This window comes from Mastigoproctus giganteus, chromosome 1, assembly GCF_048544385.1.
Source record: "Mastigoproctus giganteus isolate SK-2022 chromosome 1, ASM4854438v1, whole genome shotgun sequence".
In the NCBI taxonomy this organism is placed as follows: Eukaryota; Metazoa; Arthropoda; class Arachnida; order Uropygi; family Thelyphonidae; genus Mastigoproctus; species Mastigoproctus giganteus.
In genome coordinates, this window is record NC_143575.1 from 105,360,395 (window position 1) to 105,379,443 (window position 19,049).

General features: G+C 35.5%; 1 protein-coding gene across 2 annotated transcripts in view; it reads right to left on the reverse strand.

Annotated features, from left to right (window-relative positions):
* The window catches only part of IA-2 (tyrosine phosphatase IA-2), a 462,789-nt gene extending 445,381 nt beyond the window's left edge, over positions 1 to 17,408 (reverse strand). For both annotated transcript variants that reach the window (XM_090374031.1, XM_090374023.1), the window contains exon 1: positions 17,057 to 17,408. In XM_090374031.1, coding sequence (XP_090230157.1) covers positions 17,057 to 17,138 — 82 coding nt within the window. In that variant the 5' untranslated portion in view covers positions 17,139 to 17,408. The remainder of the gene's footprint in view (positions 1 to 17,056) is intronic.
* Between the last annotated feature and the right edge of the window lie 1,641 nt (positions 17,409 to 19,049).

Sequence of the window (19,049 nt, forward strand, 5' to 3'; positions counted from 1 at the left end):
TTCTCATTTATTCTTTCAGCTTCCGTTTTCTGGAACAACCTCCCTTCATACGTATTTCACGAAAATTACAATCTACAAAAATTGAAGTCTAGACATCTTCTACAAGTATCTTCTTTCATCTTCTCGACCTTCAACCCATGAAGTTACCAAGCACTATACGTTCCAATAATCTGTCGTGAAAAACTGAACCACAATTTCTTTGTATTCAACATATCGAAGTATGAAAATCTTCAGCATCTTTGTTTAAAAGTTTTCCCTTTCAAACTCACACCAGAAATAATTTTTGTTACAATACACAATAATATATTTCTCAAAGTGGTCCATTGTAAATTGTCGACGTTTATCGTCCAAGATCATTTTATATACAGAGAATGCCCTTTCTACTTCTACGGAAGTGAATGGGCTGTACTTAAAAATGTGAGCTTTTGAAGCCTCTACTTGAAATGGAAGTTCATTTCCTTTCCCAGTTATGAATTTATCTATTTTCCTTAAAGTGTGAAATCCTGAGTTCTCTTCTAAAAAAAATATTGCATTTTCTTCTCCCATTCCTCCAGGCACGGTTGAAATTTGTAATTCAACCTTTTCCATCTCTCCAATTGCGCTGCTCAAAGAAAGTCCCTGCATTTCAAGTTCGGTTTTACAACTAGTTAACCAGCTGAAATAGGTCTAGATGAACAATTAATGTTTTCTAGCCAAAGAATCAAAAAGCACTACCAATAGCCGCTGAATGCGTACTATCTAATGAATCGACAAATTCTTTTACAGGCTAAATTTTTGCATAAAACGATGACGCTTGTAACCACGTTTCCCATCTTGTGAGAACAGGATCAGGTGGGAGAGGAGTTGGTTAGCAATTTCTGTAAGTTGCTATTCTGGAATGTATACTTATTTTTAGAAATAAGTTTGTTAATTTCACCAAAATTATCCCGAATTGCCTCTGCCAACCTATGTAAGCCATGGACTAAGCAAGTAACAAGGATCAGATTTGGTTGGAAAACTTGTAAAGCGGCTTTTACCATATACGAAACTGCCTCACAAACAAAAGTGCAGACTCTTCATCTATGAGTCGATTCTGGCCATGATAACTGCAATGAATCATTACGAAATCTTGCTATGGTAGAATAATACGTACACGATGGGTCTGAATCCAATTTTCCACATATAAAAATGTGCAATATAGCGGCCACAAACGCCCGTCGTTTCCCGATGGACATCTAAATGTAGCTTTCTCTAATATCTTCTCAAATTTCACGAATAATGTCGTCAAAAATAGCGTTAAGGTAATATTTCTCAAGTAGATTCGTCAGGAATATTTTGATTTATACAATATTTTATTCAAAAATTGCTTGAAGACTCGATTGTTTAACTTATTGCAAGGGATATTGCCACTTACCAGAGCGAGAAAAATCCTTTGAAAATTCGCTTTTCTCTTCTTTTGAAGTACATGTTTTGGTTAAAAGTGACTGCTCTGGTAATTTTACCTTGCCTTTCCTTTGCTTGGCCATAACGTGCGATGCTCTTTTCACATGTTGATCGATCTGGATTTTTTTCCTTGAATGGAACGTTCTTTTCGCAAACAACATAACACAATAATGCCATCCGTAGTACAATCTTTTCTGTAATTGGAAGTCCACGAACTAGAGCCAGCAGTTCTGAGTTAATTTGTGCAAATAACCTTATTAGTAAGATCTTAAGACTGGTTCGGGTGTACGGAAAACTGGAGCACTGTTAAAAAAAGGAGATACTTGATACAAAAATATAAGATCTCATTCTCTGGAATAAATTTAATATTCAATTTAATTTTAGTCAAGTTATCCAAAATAACAGATGCAAAATTACCTTTCTTGCTTTCTTTCTTAAGAACTTAAAAGTGTAAAACCACTTTTATTAGAGCTTTACAAGGTGTTGAATAAGAATCGTAAAAGACGTTCTGTGAATAATTAAGAGTTTTTGGTAAATACCGATTTCATATTCAGAAAAGTTTATTCTACGAGTATTTCCAAATAAAAATTTCAATAAGAAAATCTCATTTTTCATAAACTATTTCCTCCTTCTATTTCTACAAGTAGAAACATTAAAAGGTCTTATTTCATTAAAGAATATTCAGAATTAAATTCAAATTTTAGAAAAGTATTTTTTTATTAAGCGTAAATCCTGCAGTTTAGTTAAGTTACTTTTCGAGGATGACACCATGCGTCTTTATTACTTCTTATGGAGCAAGAGTACGATGTAAAACCAACCATTTCCTTACAGGGCCCGCGGAGTCTCAGAAAATCCCCATTACTGCCGTTGAACACAAAAGACCGAGCAGAGCCTCACTCTAAGAAGTTTCTATTCGACTTTTTATAAAAATTAGATGAAAATTCGAAGTGTTGTTTATATTCTAGAAATTTATATACAACTTAATTTTTTTGTAATATTCCAAATTTCTATAAAAAAATTCTGCTTTCATATTCTAGAGTAAAGATATCAAAGTAGTAGTAATGGAGGCATGTGATGCAAGAAAGCAAGCGCATGAGCTTATGCAGCAACAGCAAATAAAAAAATTTCATATATCCATTCTCTCTAAAAGTTTGTTCAGTCCCTCCATGAATTTATTTAAGCTATCTATCAACTTCCACAATGACAGATGGAAGTTTGTTCCAGCAATTAACCATCCACTGGCTAAAGGCAAATTTCCGCACATCTATTAAACAACAACTGTCTTTCCTCAATTTGAATCTATGCCCCCTCAGGTTCATAATCTGAGAAAGCGGAAGAATCCCATCAGAATTCAGCTTGCTCAACCCATTCAAGGCCTTATACACCTCAATCAGATCACCTCGCAGGTGCCTTGTCTCCAGCCGCTGCAATTTGCAGAACTTAAGCCTTCCTTTGTAAGAGACCCCTTCGTTCCCCTCACCAATCTTGTTGCCCCTCTTTGTACACGCTCTAGCAACTCTACATCTTTCCTAAAATGAGGCCTCCAGACCTGTGCGCAGTACTAAAGGTGTAGCCTGACCATTGTCTTATACAAAAAGATTATCACCTCCTTTTCCCCACTAGCAAAATTCCTGTATATCGTTCAAAACTCCATGACCTGCTCTGGCAGTCTGTCTGCATTGCTCAGAAAATTTCATATCTGACTGCACAATTACTCCCAGATCTTTTTCATTTTCTACCACCATAAGTGTAGTATCACGCAGTTGGTACGTTTCTCTGGCATTACTTCTACCCATATGCAGTACTTTGCATTTGTAAATTCTAAACTTCAGTTGCCACTTCTCAGCCCATTTGCCCAAATTTTCTAGATCCTGTTGCAGTAGCACACTGCCATTACTGTCATTAACAACCCTGCCAACCTTTGTATTCTGAAAACTTCAACATTAAGCCTGATATACCTTAATCAATATCATTGATAAATATACAAAACAACAGTGGGCCCAACACGGAACCTTGGGGGACTCCACTAATAACGTTAGTCCATGAAGAGCAGCATCCATTGATTACCACTCTCTGTCTTCTCCCACTCAACCACCCTTTTATTCATTGTAGCAACTTACCCTTATTACCACACACTGCTCCAATTTGTACAGTAATCTTCCATGCACAACAGTATCAAAAGCTTTCCTGAAATCCAAGTATATGATATAAAAACCATTTTTTGCATCCAGTTACTTTGTAACCACATCGTAGTATCCAATCAAATTTGTCCCTTAACAAACCCATGCTGTGTCTGAATTATTACTGCAGTCTTGTCTAGATGATCCTGCAATGCATCTTTAACCAGTGCTCCATTATTTTCCCCGGAACAGAAGTTAAACTAACTGGTCTATAGTTACTTGTCACCTTTTGAACCCCCTTTGTGAATTTGTGATACATTTGCACGCCACCAGTCCATGGGGAACTCCCCTGAGTCCAAGGATGCTCTTATAATTATGGCTAAGGGTTTGCTTACTTCCTTTGCTGCCTCCTTTAATATAACTGGATAGATCCCATCCACCCCAGGTGCCTTTCTTATGTTTAATTTCAACAATTTCTCCTCCACTTTGCTCTCAGTTATTACAAAATCATTAACCACCCTGTTACAGTTTGATAAACTTCTGGAATTTTCCTCCCTTAATAGCTCCTTATATGTGAATGTAGACAAATTCAGGTTATCAGCTATCTGAACAGGATCATCAACAATCGAACCATCGATATCAAGTGTACCAATCTGAATCTTGAGTAAACTCAAGAAATGAAAAAAGAGAAATAGTTATTAATAAGGATAATTATGCAGGTTAAAATAATTTAACTTATAATTATAACATTACAACGTTTTCAAAAAAAATTCATTTTATTTGAATCGCCTCTTGCATTCATCAAGCTTCGTATAAGTGTTATATATCCCAAGTATTTTATCTTTTTGTGAGGACATAGATAATTTAAAAGAACAAGTTGTTTTTGTCAATAAATTCAGGTATGAAAGGCAAACTTGGAAAGATTAATAAAACAGTCAGAGCAAAAGATATTATGACCATATTTTAAATGCTGTCTGCAGAGTCTGAGAGCCTGGTACCTAATATACGGTTAAAATTCCTAACTGAAAGGTGAATAATCATTAACAGTTTTTTATTACTAACAAAACATGGTATGCTCGACCATGCTCGGTGGACAGCCTCTAATTCATGACAGTAATAAGACTGAAAGGTTATAAGAATGTGCATCGAAGAAAATTGAAAAATCAGATTTAAAATGCGTCGTATTTCTTACAACATTTTTGGAAGTTCAAAAGCTAAACGGAAATTGTTTATGAACTTCAACAAACTTAATTTTATTTATAGTTTTACAATTTTGTAATTCGTATTGTTTTTAAAAGTTGGAAAGAGAACCATTTCGGCAGCTTTCTTAATTATGTTTCATCGCATGGTTGGTATAACAAAATAATAACCGAAATATCAACAGAAGATGGTTGCGAACTCAAGCGATAATTTTAATCTTAACAAACGAATTTGAAATGAATTGCTCGAGCCCAAGGTTTTGGGGAAAAGCAGAAGCAAAAAAACCTGGAGAATCATTGTAACTAATAAATTAAATACTCGTACAATCCTTCATTGGATATGGCCACTAAATGGTTAATGACAACAACTGAAATATGACTGATTAGATCACACACGCTTTGCTCTCGCTTCACGTGGGATATTTTATATAAAATATCAAGTCCGTTGTTACTTGGGGAACATCTTAACTGAAAGTATGTACAGATGTGTGTGTACAGAACGAAAATTTGTTAATTTTAAAGTAACATACTTTAAACAAATCTGAAATTATATATTCGTGCAAACTTCTTTAAGGTAAAATCAAGATGTCCTTTAAAATCGGCGAATTCTATTTATAATGAATTTCATTTATTTTTTGCCCACGAATTTTAATAGTGATTACGAATAACTATTTATAATGATTTAAGATCATTTTCAACTGAAATAACTATGCAAGAATTAGCAGACACATTCGCTCAATCGTTCTTTTTCCAAGTCAAACTTGAAGTGAAGAAGAACAAACCAAGCAGTGTTGGTAAGACGAACTAAATGTTGCCTTTAGTGTGGCTAATATTTAGCCCATCCTGGGGGTTATTACAGGGCATGTCACGAAAGCGAGACATGCTCTGTAATCTTCCCTAGAACGGTCCTAGGATCGCTACGTCACATGATTACCGATCTATTTCCACAACTGTACAACATTTTGAGCCACACAACTTGCGGTTGGCACAGTTCACAAAATAACATGAACCGAAACTTACTGCCAACATTTTCAAGGCAAACTGTTAACAGGAGGAACAAAGAAAGGGGTCTTTATGGAAGGCAACCCACAATCTCTTCATCTCTTTAACACAGAAAAGGAGTTGTCTAAACTGGAACTTGAATCTCAGCCAACAGGATTGCATACAGCTAACGACAGATGACATTCACTCTCTTCACATATCAGTCAGGATTCGACCTTCATGGAATGGAATTTGGATCGACCGTTACTTGAAGAAAACTGTTAAGTTCTTATGAGTTCCAGCAGAGCTTGATTGGAAGTCTTGTTCTGTATATCCCTTGATTACGATCAAGAGAATAAAATAAGGTTTACAATGTAGAAGTTTATTCCATATCATTAAAGGAAAATAAAAGTATGATTTATTTGAATGAAACATGCTGTCGAAGTGTAGACGATTAGATGGGCGTGAAGTTTCCACATGAATGGGCAATAGCCCAAAGACAGTTAAAAATATTCATCTTTTTTATGTTTCCATTAATGTTTAGTAATCAATAAAAAGCATATTTTTATGCACATATTATCAAATAACATCTCTCTTGTTAAATATTTGAAATAAGAGGATTATATTTTCAGATAATTCGTTTTTTGTGTCTTTTTTCCCCAACTTTTGGGGACTAGTATAGTAATCAATAATACTTTAAGAGTACCAATTTAGACCTAACAACTTAAGGGATACTATAATAATAATTGGGGGAGTAAAGTTACAAGTTTCACCACAGTTGACAAAGCTAATGCTTCATACCTGAAGAATTATTTGTCAAAACTTTGAACTTCATGTTTAAACGAGGATGTCATATACCAGCTGGGAAGGGTTGTCCGAGTGTTTTCCATCTTTACAAGTTTATAGTGCTATATGTATATGCAAATAGTGATATTCGAACAAAATGCACTACATTTCGTAAAAATTTAAAAAAAATACACGGATCTACACAAGTTTTTCTAATGAGAAGTTGCGTATTCTTTGGACAGTGTCAATACGCTAAATTATTTAATTTATCTTTATATTTATCTTAAATAATATATTAATATATTATAAACCTCCTCCCGTCGATGACGTGAGGAATTTTTATGGGCCTTTTTCACAATGTGGCTGAGTTTGTCGGCCTCGTGCGAGGTAGTACGGTTTTTTCTCATTGAAACTCGAGTTTTTCATCCAGCAAACAGAAAATTGCCCACAAAACACGCAATTTGTAGACAGTATACACGGAGCAATATAGCCTTCGTCGCTGATGCTCCTAAAATCTTACTCCAACTATATCTCTTCACGAAATCACTAAAAATACATACCAGTGTAATGTTTGCAGAAGATAACCCCAAAATAAACAGTCTTGATTGGAAGTCTTGTTCTGAACTCGAACTACGATGAATATTCAGTGAAGGCTGAATACAGTTAATTATGAATACCAGCGAAAGCTAAAGAAAGCTTTAATGATAAGCTATATTTATTCCGACATAGTGTACAGGCATTTAGTACCGAACACCTCCACAAGGAGGAGAGGAACAAATATGTACGCAATATATTGGTGGTCAAACAATTCAAAACAAGAGGTAAAAGGCGTAGGTTGAAATAATTGGAGAAAGAAGACTTAACCACGTAAGTTCATGCTCTTATAAGACATTGCCGATTAACAGCATCAGTTAGTGAAATGTATCTAGCAATATTTGGACTTATCATTAATCAGCCATACAGGATTCTTTTTTGGACAACGCAAACAATACCGATAAGGCTTAGAGTATCGAAAGATTCAATATATAGTACAATTCATTTATAATTTCATTTTCATTCATTTATGCACAAGAGCAGCGAGGGCTCTATTTTTCAAATGATAAAGGGAAACTATGAATACAGAAGCTTGGATTTCATTTTTGTTTCTTACCCGGATACATATTCATTTACACTCCTGTTATGTTATCAAGGGCAAACAGCAGTGCCCTGGAGTTTGATAAATATGATCATATCTCAGGGCTTACGTGTTTCAGTGTTACCCCCCGCATAAGTCAACGAATTCTTTTCGTTGTTCATCTAATTCACGGCTCGGTGTCTATTGTTTAGGTACAGAAATCAATGACAGTTGAGAAGTGGTGGGATGGGGCGTGTAACCGATGGTTATATGATACTACTGTCACTAAACACTCAGTCCAGAGTGGGTGGTAATCATTGGTCATAATATCGAATTACTCAAGTTGTTAAATGCGAACCGGAGCAGTGGTTTCACTATGACCTCCTGACTTTTGGATTTATATCCATTCAGGAATATATAACATTAAACGCACAACATAATCTGTCTAATTGACTCCAACTTTTCAAACTTCCGAGTAAATTAATTGGAAGAGGGCATCTACGTGATTGTTGACCATTGTGAAATAATTAGTTAACTGAGACTACACTATATCACGTGGTAGATTTAAATAATCTACTATTGATTACTTAACACAGTGCTAGTTACACATACAGGCCGAGGGCAATTGAAACACACATCCCTGCGACTTTCCCCTATGGGGAACTCAGGGATCCTAAGGGAAGGAGGGAATATCGAAGCACGACTCCTTCTTGGACTGACTTTAGCACCTTTCAAGGAATATATGCCTCCAGTAGGAAACATGCTCAGCAAGTTGGCCGCGAGCCAACTTACTCTGTTCATGCACCAACGTCTGGAAACCACTTCTGGCGTTTGCAGTAATATGGCGATAATGACACGTACACAAATTGTCATGAATCAATGTCTACTTTTTTAAAAAAATGATATAAGTAGCGCGTTTTATTAAACAAGTGAAAACTGATCAATGCTCCGAGGAACATTTCGAAAGAAGAAAGGATGTTTTGAGTTAGTCAAAAACATTGTAAATGCGAAATTGCCTCAAAAAGAAACGAATCAAAACACTGTAATTTAAGTTTAACTATATTCTCTGAATGACTGCGAATACAGATTTAAAAAAGAATATTGATAGAACAGGTGGCCAAGCTGTAGTCTATTTCAAAACAGTTTAAAACAGAGAACGCAAGTGAAGTTCAAAATGGACATCCAAATGAAATAGAAAATGGCTGAAACGGCGTTTTAATAAAATAAAAATGAATTTTTTATTCTTTATTAAAAATGAATTGTTTATTCAGTTTCTAATGAATTTTTATAAAGGCATAGCCCATTAAATGTGATGTTATTGACATCATATTTAATGAGGATTCATCAGAAACTCTGCATTGATTAAAGCTCTGAATCAAGATATTCCAATTTTGCTGCGTTTTTCTTTGAAAACAAAGAATTATAAAAACAAATCAAGCACTACTATAACTTATGTTAAAATCAAAGTTAAGCTAGTTATTCAAATAAAACCCAACTCGATGCAGAGATCAGCAGGTTGTTTTAATATTTCTGCTACGTTGAAGGTGGAATAATTTAAATGACTTTTTAGCTCATTTTCAGTAATCCTGTTGGTAGTTTTTACATGTTATTAGGTAATGCTACCACTACTGAGATTATCTCCTCCTAATGATGGTTTAATAAAAAATAAGCTATTGGCCCCAAGCAGAAGGATAACAGCACCCACTGCCCCACTTCAAAATGGTTAATAACGCAGGCCGATCAAAATAAAAATATTAACGTCAGGATATCTTTTGATCTCCTTTCATATACTGTAGATTGTTTGTATGTGGCTTAAAGCGATTCCAATTGCTTGGCGCTTATACTTTAAGAGGCCACCATGTTTGATTCAAAACAGAAACGACTCATCAAGTAACCTAGTCAGAAACCCTTGGATTCATGGTGATTTTATATGCCACTTTTAATTTTTGAAAAATAGGCTAATAAATAATTATCTCAGTCATCTTGGCCATAAATATTCCTCTTCTAATCAACTAATGATTATGGCTGGACATATTCATTTCTATTCAATCAGTTTTATTCATTGTGGACTCAAATCGACCGTGACTATTGGCCAGCCCAACATGTACTGTAATTTTGTATTAGAATTATAATGTCTAAATGATGCAAGGAAGGAGAATTTCCTTATTAATCCGGTTTCTCGGTCAAACTTTGATTTAATTTGAATTAAAATTGTTTTCTACGAGTACATTATTTTAACCTTTCTCTTTGAATAAGCTGTAAAGTGTTTAAAGCGACAGATATACAGGGTGTCCACAAACGTCCTCTACAAAACTAAAACCTTATTGCGTGAATAGAGAACAAGCCATAAATCTGGAGCTATATCCAGGTGACAGAGGGTATTTTCAAGTTTTAATTAGAGGCGTTCGATGAGAACACCTTTAGTTACTCTGCAGATGTCTCACCTCAAATCCAAATCCTCCCATTTCGTCACAACATATCCCAAGCGGTCGACTGCTTCAATCTGCATTAAGTTTCATAATGGTTCATCGCATGTGCAACATACACCTAATCCCTCAAGAATCTCCATGAATAAAATCTAAAGGAGTCATATCAGGGGGATTATAGAGGCCACAAATCTGTCCTTTTCTTCCAATTCGCACCCCAGGAAACACTTCAGATACGCACGTACTTAATTTGTGGTAAATGTGGTGGAGCTCCAGTTTGTTACAAAATCAAGTCTCTATCACTGTCATCCTGCAGTTAGGACATGATTGTGATGATAGCTCCAAAGAAAGGTCCCTACACTTTGTGACAACTCATCGCGCAAAAAGCCAACTTCCATCATGCGATCTACTGATTCTCACTCATTTTTCGGTTGGCGAATAAAAACTTGAAAAGATCCTTTATCATCTGAAAGTAGTTTCAGGTTTATATCATGTACCGGATTCACATAATAAAGTTTTAATCTGGCAAAGAAGTTTTGTGGACACGCATGACACAAGGCTAAATGGTCATACATTATTAAATTTCATTACCATCCTCCCACAGGCTACTATATTAAAAATATACACGTATATTGACTGAGTCTTTGGCAAACTGATGTCCATGTCCATCAATGTGAGCCAACGCAACCACCTAGGATTATGCAAATGTCTGTCAATGACTGACATGGGTGTAGTGGAAATACAATCTAGTATTTTTCAATAATTCGCTCTTACTCTGCGTTGAAAATTATTTTTTAAATAAACTTTAATGAGGAAAAACCGCAAACAGCTTAATCTCAACGTTTTGGTGGATTTTATTAGGCGCCATCAGGAGAATACTTTGCTTTCAACGCTGAACAAGTGTGAATCATTAATAAATATGTTATCCTTCGCTATGAAGAGTACATAGTTAATATTATAGCTCAACGGTGGGCAAATGCGGCTCTCAGAGCCGCATGCGGCTCTTCGTTGAGTTAAGTGCGGCTCCCATTAAATCTTTTTTTTTTATTATTTCAGAACTTTTTTCACTGAATCTTGTTAAATTAACTAAGTAATTAATATTTTGTTATACGGATTTTATGTTGTGTTTATTTTTTTTTTTATGTCTAGATATTTTGCTATTTTTTATTTTGATTATAAATAAATCCGCGCGCATTTACACTGCTGGCGCCATCAGCGGACTTGTGCAATACTATGTGACCAAACCTCCCATAACAGTTTCAATTCCAGACTTGCGAATTAAATTTATTTTAATTTTTTTTTAATAACATGACCTCAGAAAATATCAAAAAACGAAAATACGAACAAGAAAATAGAATCTTTCAAGAAGAATTGGGTAGAAAATTTTGCTTTTATTGACAATAATGGAAAGTCGTTGTGTCTTATTTGTAAAGTTACAATTGCAAACTACAAAGTAAGCAATTTACGTCGACATTACAAAGTAAGTCATCCCCACTTTTCAACTCAATATCCACTCAATTCAAAATTGCGAACAGAGAAACTTAAGTCCTTGCAATCTGGTCTTCATAAGCAACAAGGACTCTTGTCTTCTTTTAGTCGCGAAGATGACAGAGCAAACGAAGCTAGTTTTTTGATAGCTTGGAATATTGCTCGTGCCAAACGTCCATATGGAGAAGGAGAATTTATTAAAATAAACTTGGAAGAAGTGGTTAAAGTTTTGGATCCATAATACAAAACTACATAAATTGATCGCACTGGTTCCTATGTCACGCCGTACAACTGAGCGTCATATTGGTGCAATTAGTAAAAATGTTGAAAATAGTTTGATGTGTGATTTGAAAAATTGTACGGCATTTAGTTTACCTCTTGACGAGTCTACAGACATTCAGAATGTTCCACAATTGGCCGTTTTTGTCCGCTATGTATCTGCAGACGTAAATGTGAAGGAAGAAATGTTAGACCTAGTAGCTCTTATCGAAACAACTCGCGGTATCGATGTTAGAAATGCGCTTGATGAAGTAATGAACAGGTTTGAATTGTCACGTGATAAACTTGTAAGTGTTGAGAGTGACGGAGGGCCTGCAATGATAGGGAAAAACCAAGGTCTCATTGGTCTTTTAAACAACGATCCTAAAATTCCACTTTTCTTACCTCTTCATAGCGAGCATCTCATAGCGAAGTACTTCAAATAGGAAAATGTGTGGAAGATTGTTTTGCAGATTGTGAATTTAATTAGAACAAATGCTAAAACACATCGTCAATTTAAGAACTTTTTAGAAGAGTTGCGAATGAATGTCGAAACAGATGAATTGCCCAATGATTTATCCCTGTGGTGTGTTGTAAGATGGCTGTCAACTTACAATGTTTTGAGCCGTTTTGTGGAACTCCTAAATCCTATCATAACATTTACAAAAGAAAAAGGAAAAAAAATACTCAGAATTAGAAAATGAAACTTGGCTTTCTGACTTAACGTTCCTTACAGACATTATAGAACATTTGCAAACACTTAATTTGGCTTTACAAGGAAAGAAAAAAATTATTATTGATTTGTCACAAACTGTATTTAGTTTTGAAGCTAAACTTCGGCATTTTGTGTACGATCTTAAGAACAAAATATTTAATCATTTTCCACGAGTAAAATCAAATATAATTAATATCAAAGAAGAAAAGTTAGACGAATACAAAGAAAAATTGGAAGAATTGCAAGCAGATTTCAAACATAGGTTTCAAGGTTTGAAAAGTTTTGAAATCTACATTTGCATATTTTGTGAACCCATTTATTTGTGATATTATTGAAGATGGATTTCCAATTTCTGAAATAATATTTGTTGAAAAAGCGGCTGGCGAATTGGAGTTATTAGAGATGAAAGAGGATCAGGCATTGCAAATGCAGCACAAATCTACTTCTATAATTGAATTTTGGAAACTCGTGCCAGAATCAAAATATCCACATTCAAAGAAAGCTGCTTGCCGTCTAATTTCAATTTTTGGTACAACATATTGCTGTGAATCTTTGTACTCCACAATGAAGTTCATGAAGTCGAAATATCGTTCACAGTTGACCAATCATCATCACACTGAATTGCTGCGAACGGCTTTAACAAAATTTATGCCAAATTTCAAAGATTTAACGAAGACCAGAGGTCTTCATTAAATCTTTGAAATAATTATTTTGTATTTTCTTTCTCTTAATTATAATTTCTTATATATGCATACTTTACATAGCACTTAAGACTTGTGTAGAATATGTAATCATATTAATTTAATTAAATTAAATTAAATTTGAATTTGTGTATTTAATACTATGTAACTATGGTGTGGCTCTTTATAATATATGAAAAACCGGAATGCGGCTCTCATTGACCTCATGCGTGCCCACCCCTGTTATAGCTGTATAAGCATGTACACGTATAGACAAATGCAAATTATGTAATTTTCTCTCATTAATTTTTCCCTGCTTCCCTTTTACATGTCAGAGTTCAATTAGGATCGATTATCCGAAAAAATCTGCTATCCGAAATACCCAGTTATATCGTATAAGTATGATTCTACTGTATTTCTAAACTTTTACTATTTTATCGAAATAATAATAATAATCTAGACAGCTCAAAAGATGGTAGAACTTCGTCATTAAACTAGGAAACAATTATACAACTTTCTCCCTACGCTTCCGTTTTCAATTTAACTTCGTTTTTTCCATCGGTGACACTTGTAGAGCTACCATTATCTGCAATAATGGTAGCTGATCAATCTTCATTAGCTGAGGTTATGATAGTAATGCGCATGCTACTGGTACATCATTCCTTTTTGTCATCGTGAGCACCGGAACCAAAAACTGATAGGAATTTCCAGTAATTATTAATAGGGTGGATTTAATAATTAAAATTACAGTTTGTATATTCAACATTCACGTAAGACGTGGTATATTTTACTACCTTGAGGTTAGAGGTTGTCAAGAGCAGTTCGACCGATTATTATATTAGGAGCACACTTTGTTTAACGATTAAATAGGAGATCCGCACTGGGAGCAGCTGTCAGGTTGCATTCCTGTACTCAAACTCTTACAATACACGTATTTCTATCACCGATACACTGCTTAACCTTTAACTTGCGGCGTTTGTTACGTCCGCACGTTAAAGGTCAAAGAGCCGTTAAAAAAAGTGACCTTTTAACTAGTCTCACGACGATTTGGGTTCAATGATAAAATTCTACCATCTTTTGAGTTCTACAGATTTACATAAAACCAACTTAAATCACCACTGGGAGTTCTAAGCTCTAAACGCCGGTTTTTGGTGAGGAAAATCTTACAACTTCCACTGAACGGTGCTTGAAATCTTATAAAAAGTTTCTTTATTCGAAGGGATTCGAACCCTGAACATGAACAAGTCGACGTGCGTGAAAGGACAAAAAGAGAAATTTATTCTGCTTATGAAATCGCAAGAAAACTTGCCAATTTCGATTCTGGCACCGAGACAAATAGCAGAATACTTTGTTACAACCATTTCGGATTTAGGTAATGCGGTCAGAAAACGTCCTTTAGTGTGCGCAGATCGCAGACTGTACCGAATGACACAGGGCACGTGACAACTGTAACGCAGTCTCTTATGGCTACTGGAAATGACAGCATTGCTTATGTAGACAAAACTAGCGGTTGTTTTTAAATGTCACCCGTTTCCCCTTTGAAATAGGACACTGACGAGCACGCTTCCGTTGCCTCTATCGCTATGGAAACAAAATATAAAAAAGAAATAGCATTCCTGCGTAAATTTTTTAGACAGAAGATTTACTCGATGATCACAAAGTAGGTGGCGCCACACTCAACTATGTTTATACTGGATTTCTTTCTCGTGTAGAAATAACCATTACGAGTACCCTATGATACCTCACGATCATAAATTAATTAGTTTTGTCCATTACGAGCACTTGAATCATTCCCGAGTTGTTTACTGGAATGTCGAGCTGTCTGTTATTCAATTACCGCCAGGGGTGTCATTTTCGTTGATGATAAATGTAGCAAACGAAAACGGCAAGGCTTTAAATTATATCAAAAGTCGACTTTCGCCTTTTGGAGAAAAAATCGCCTACCTAAAACACGTACTGGAGGTAGTCAGTTTAAAACTAACTAACAGGTGAGCAATTACCTGGAAATGCGCCAAGATACCACCAGAAAATATATCTTCGAGCGAATCGAGTACATGTTGCTGGATCTGGAAGGAATCCTTCGAGCATGAACTGCATTTTAAAACTGCGATTTCATCAATGAATATTTCTTTGAGGAGGGACTCAATGACCAAATATTTTCCTCTTCAGCGCATAAACAGAAAGGTTCATTTCACGATTCTTTTTGGTGTTCACGAAGAAGAAGAAGAAGATGGACAGCTTTTGGTACTTGGTTGTTCAAGCCCTTTTCAATAGGTGCTAAAATGCCAATTTTAAAGTCCTAACGCAATCAACACGCTGTCCGATTTTCAATAGCTCTGGTAAAATGCTCCAAACCGTGAGTATTTTTCCACGTCTGAAAATATTTTCTCGTATAAGCATCGAAAGGAATGTTGATTACGTTCGATCCATTTCCATATCGTATGAATAATTAATGTTGCCGATATTCATAAAACATCAATTCTTTCCATTTTTACGCCTCTTAACTTGTTTTCTTTGGAATCGTTTTAAAGTTTTCTCCTCGTTAGCATTCCTTTTCACCCTATTTCTATACCAAACTGACAGCTATTATTCACTACTTTTTTTTGCCTTATCCGTCTTCAATATTCTCTCATCATCTACTGCACGCGCCGTTTCGACCTGCTCGACTTCATTAAGAAAGGTTATTTCCACCCAAGACGCCCTTATCGATGGGGGGAATCGACACCTACACGGTCATTTTGTCCTAGACATCTCTTTCTGAAGTAATCACCAAGAGTTTTCCAACTGCCAAACACTTCTTAATAAATATAATAAAAATCTAAACTCTATGTTTATTTAAATTAAAATCATAATTTATTTAAAATTATATCACATATATACGATGTTAGAAACCCACCTACGGTGCCAACGTTACGAGATAGATTATTTATTATAAATGCTGTATTGCGCACACCAGGATACGCATATAGCTGTTCTAAATCGATACAAGGCATGAATGAAGAGCATTTCATCCAGTGTAGTTTCTGAAACAGCGATATATCTAAGATGTTTGAAGGGTGCTTTAATTATATACGTAAGAAGTGAACCGATGTGTATATAAATGTCTGTTTATAGACTTACGTAACCAAGAGAAGCAATAATTAATTAAAACGATATTAGAAGAATGGTTTAAACAGTTGATTCAAATGCTCTTCAGGAACCGGAAGTTGGTGGATAATCCAACAACATACAGTTGCCTTAAAATGATCGCCTGGGTTGAGATTAATTCATTGAAAACGTGAGAAAAGTGACTGAAAGGAATACCAACATATGTTAAGTGTCTCTCTGCACCGCGAATATGAAAAAAAAGTATAGTTTTAAGTAAAAGGCTATAAATAAAAAGCTGTTATATGCAAATTAAGTGTGGGTATTGTATTTACGCTCTATGGAACGAGATTCATCACGAATGGACTGTGTGGGGGTTATCTTAGCCCTACTGTTCGTAGCACCTTCATGACTGTTCATCTGACCAAATCGGATGACCTGAAGACAGATAACGTGATTGAAAACCATCTCTGCCAAACACACACACCCGTTTCATGCTGCAGAGCGTGGTTGGGCTATATAAAGACTATTACGCGAATGGTGATAACGCACCAGAGCAGCATGCGGCATCATGACATAATCACCTTGTCGCTACAGTTGTCAGAGTAAACAGATGTTGTCATGTGAACACGCATCCGCCGTTAAAACCACCGGCTATCGCTCTAAAATGAAGATAAGACGGTTTACTGAAGACAACCCCGCGTTCTGGTTGACCTCCTACGACTCGGAAGCTAATACTTAAAAAAATAAAGCGGCAGAACGCATCATTTTTCGTCTACTCACCCACATTGCCCTCTCCACGAACGCTGCCGCCACCGCCGCACCAGCATATCACAAGTACGGCGAACCACACGGAAGGAAACATGGCTCTCTCAATCGCAGGGACTTCTCCGTCTTCACTCCATGCCGAAGCCACTGCCGATGTTCCGACTGTGGTAGCGAGGGAGCCTGATTAATCCAGGCCTCGTGCACCGAAACCCTGCGGAATGTCGGAGTAAAACAGAACGCGAAAGGGGGGAGAGGTGGGTGCTGTCAGGCCTAATTCTGAAACTCTGGGATGGTAAACTGTATGCTCACTGCCAAGGCCGAATTATCAGGTGGTTGAGAGTAGCACAATGGCGGCCTCTCAGCTGAGTTACGACCCGGATGACGACGTAGTGGAGAAAATGTTTGACGTCATAGGATGTTGGTTTTCGAAGAGATGCGCGTGCAGGTTTTTAGCGGACTATCTGAGGGGGGAGGAAGGGACTGAGAACAGAGGAACATGCGCTCGGACATAGGGAAAGGAGAAGAGCTGGCAACAAAAGTTTTTATACAAATATTTCTTAATTTATGTTTGTACTACATGGAATAGTATAATAAAAGAGGTATCTACTACAGCTTCATAAACTATTTAATAATTTACTATTTTATATACACACATATATATATATAAATAATAGTAAATTATTTTATCAGAAAAATATCCGATCTGCGGTTTCTTTTTTTTTTTTTTTACATTAAAATGTTTTTACTGGCGTTATTCAAAAATTTGTAACGAAAAACCGTCATGCGAAAAGCGTTACGGAAGTGACGTCATCTTCAGCTTCCGCCAGAAGTGAGTTATTGTAACTTGTATTGTTGCAATCATATTTGTACGATGGCAACAATAATTTATCTTCTACTGGACCAAATTTAATGAAATTTTGCAGAGAGCTTCATCTTAGCTCTATACTAGAGGAAAAACTTTCAAACCTCTAAAAATTGCAGTAATTTTTCCAGAATAGTGGAAAATATGAACATGCGATCAAGGAAATTTTCTCACGTACAAACGCATAATGTGGAAGTACAACATATCGTTGGAAAGCTAAGGAATTTAGAAACAGAAATATTAAGGTTTTAAGATACAAAAAAAAAACTTTCAGAAACTGAGAAATGCGTTAATTCGAAAACGCAACTGGTTTCAAGTCACCTGATGTTTTCAGATTGAATGTAATTTTTTTTATTTACAATTAACAATTAAACAATTAGCGTATATGAAAAAACGCTATCTCGAATTCACGTAACTCGAAAAACACCTATATACATTCCTTTGCAATGTTTCATCACTCTCACACAATGTAAACATTAATTTAAATTAAAACTGGAAAGGGACTTCTTATTATCTCGAGCGTAAGGAATCATTGTAGCTACAATGATATGAATGAAAACAAAATAATAATTGACCGAAAAACAAAGTGAAGAAACACTTAAAAGTTCTTTTATATATATACTGTACTTGCCATAGAAAACTATAAATAAGAGTACGAATCCAATAAAGTCATCTTAAAATTAAACCGGAGATGTTGGTTCAAAAAATAATGAGGTCTTGAAATGAAAGAGTAATTGAAATGTCAAACATGATAAAGCTAGTAGAACTTATTAAATATGGAAAAACAGACCTGGAATTCCACAGCTGAAATTATTAAATGTAATAATAATTCGTGCAGAGGAAAGTCACTTGTCCTTGGAGGAAAAAAAGTCATTAATATGAGGGAAATATAAAAATCAACATTCAAGTTTCATTCTCCAAACTTATAAGGATGTCTTTCAAATACCAGAAAAGAGGCTTTGAATCACAGTAAACGAAGTTAACTACAGGCTTTATTTCTTTGCTCTTTAAAGAATCTGTGATATAAATGGTGAAACGTATTGCATTACAAATTGAAGATGTGGGTTAAATTTTGGATGAGGTGTCTCAATGTTTGATATCCCTGAAATCTCCAGTACTTACTGGAAAGGCAAAATTATATTCCAG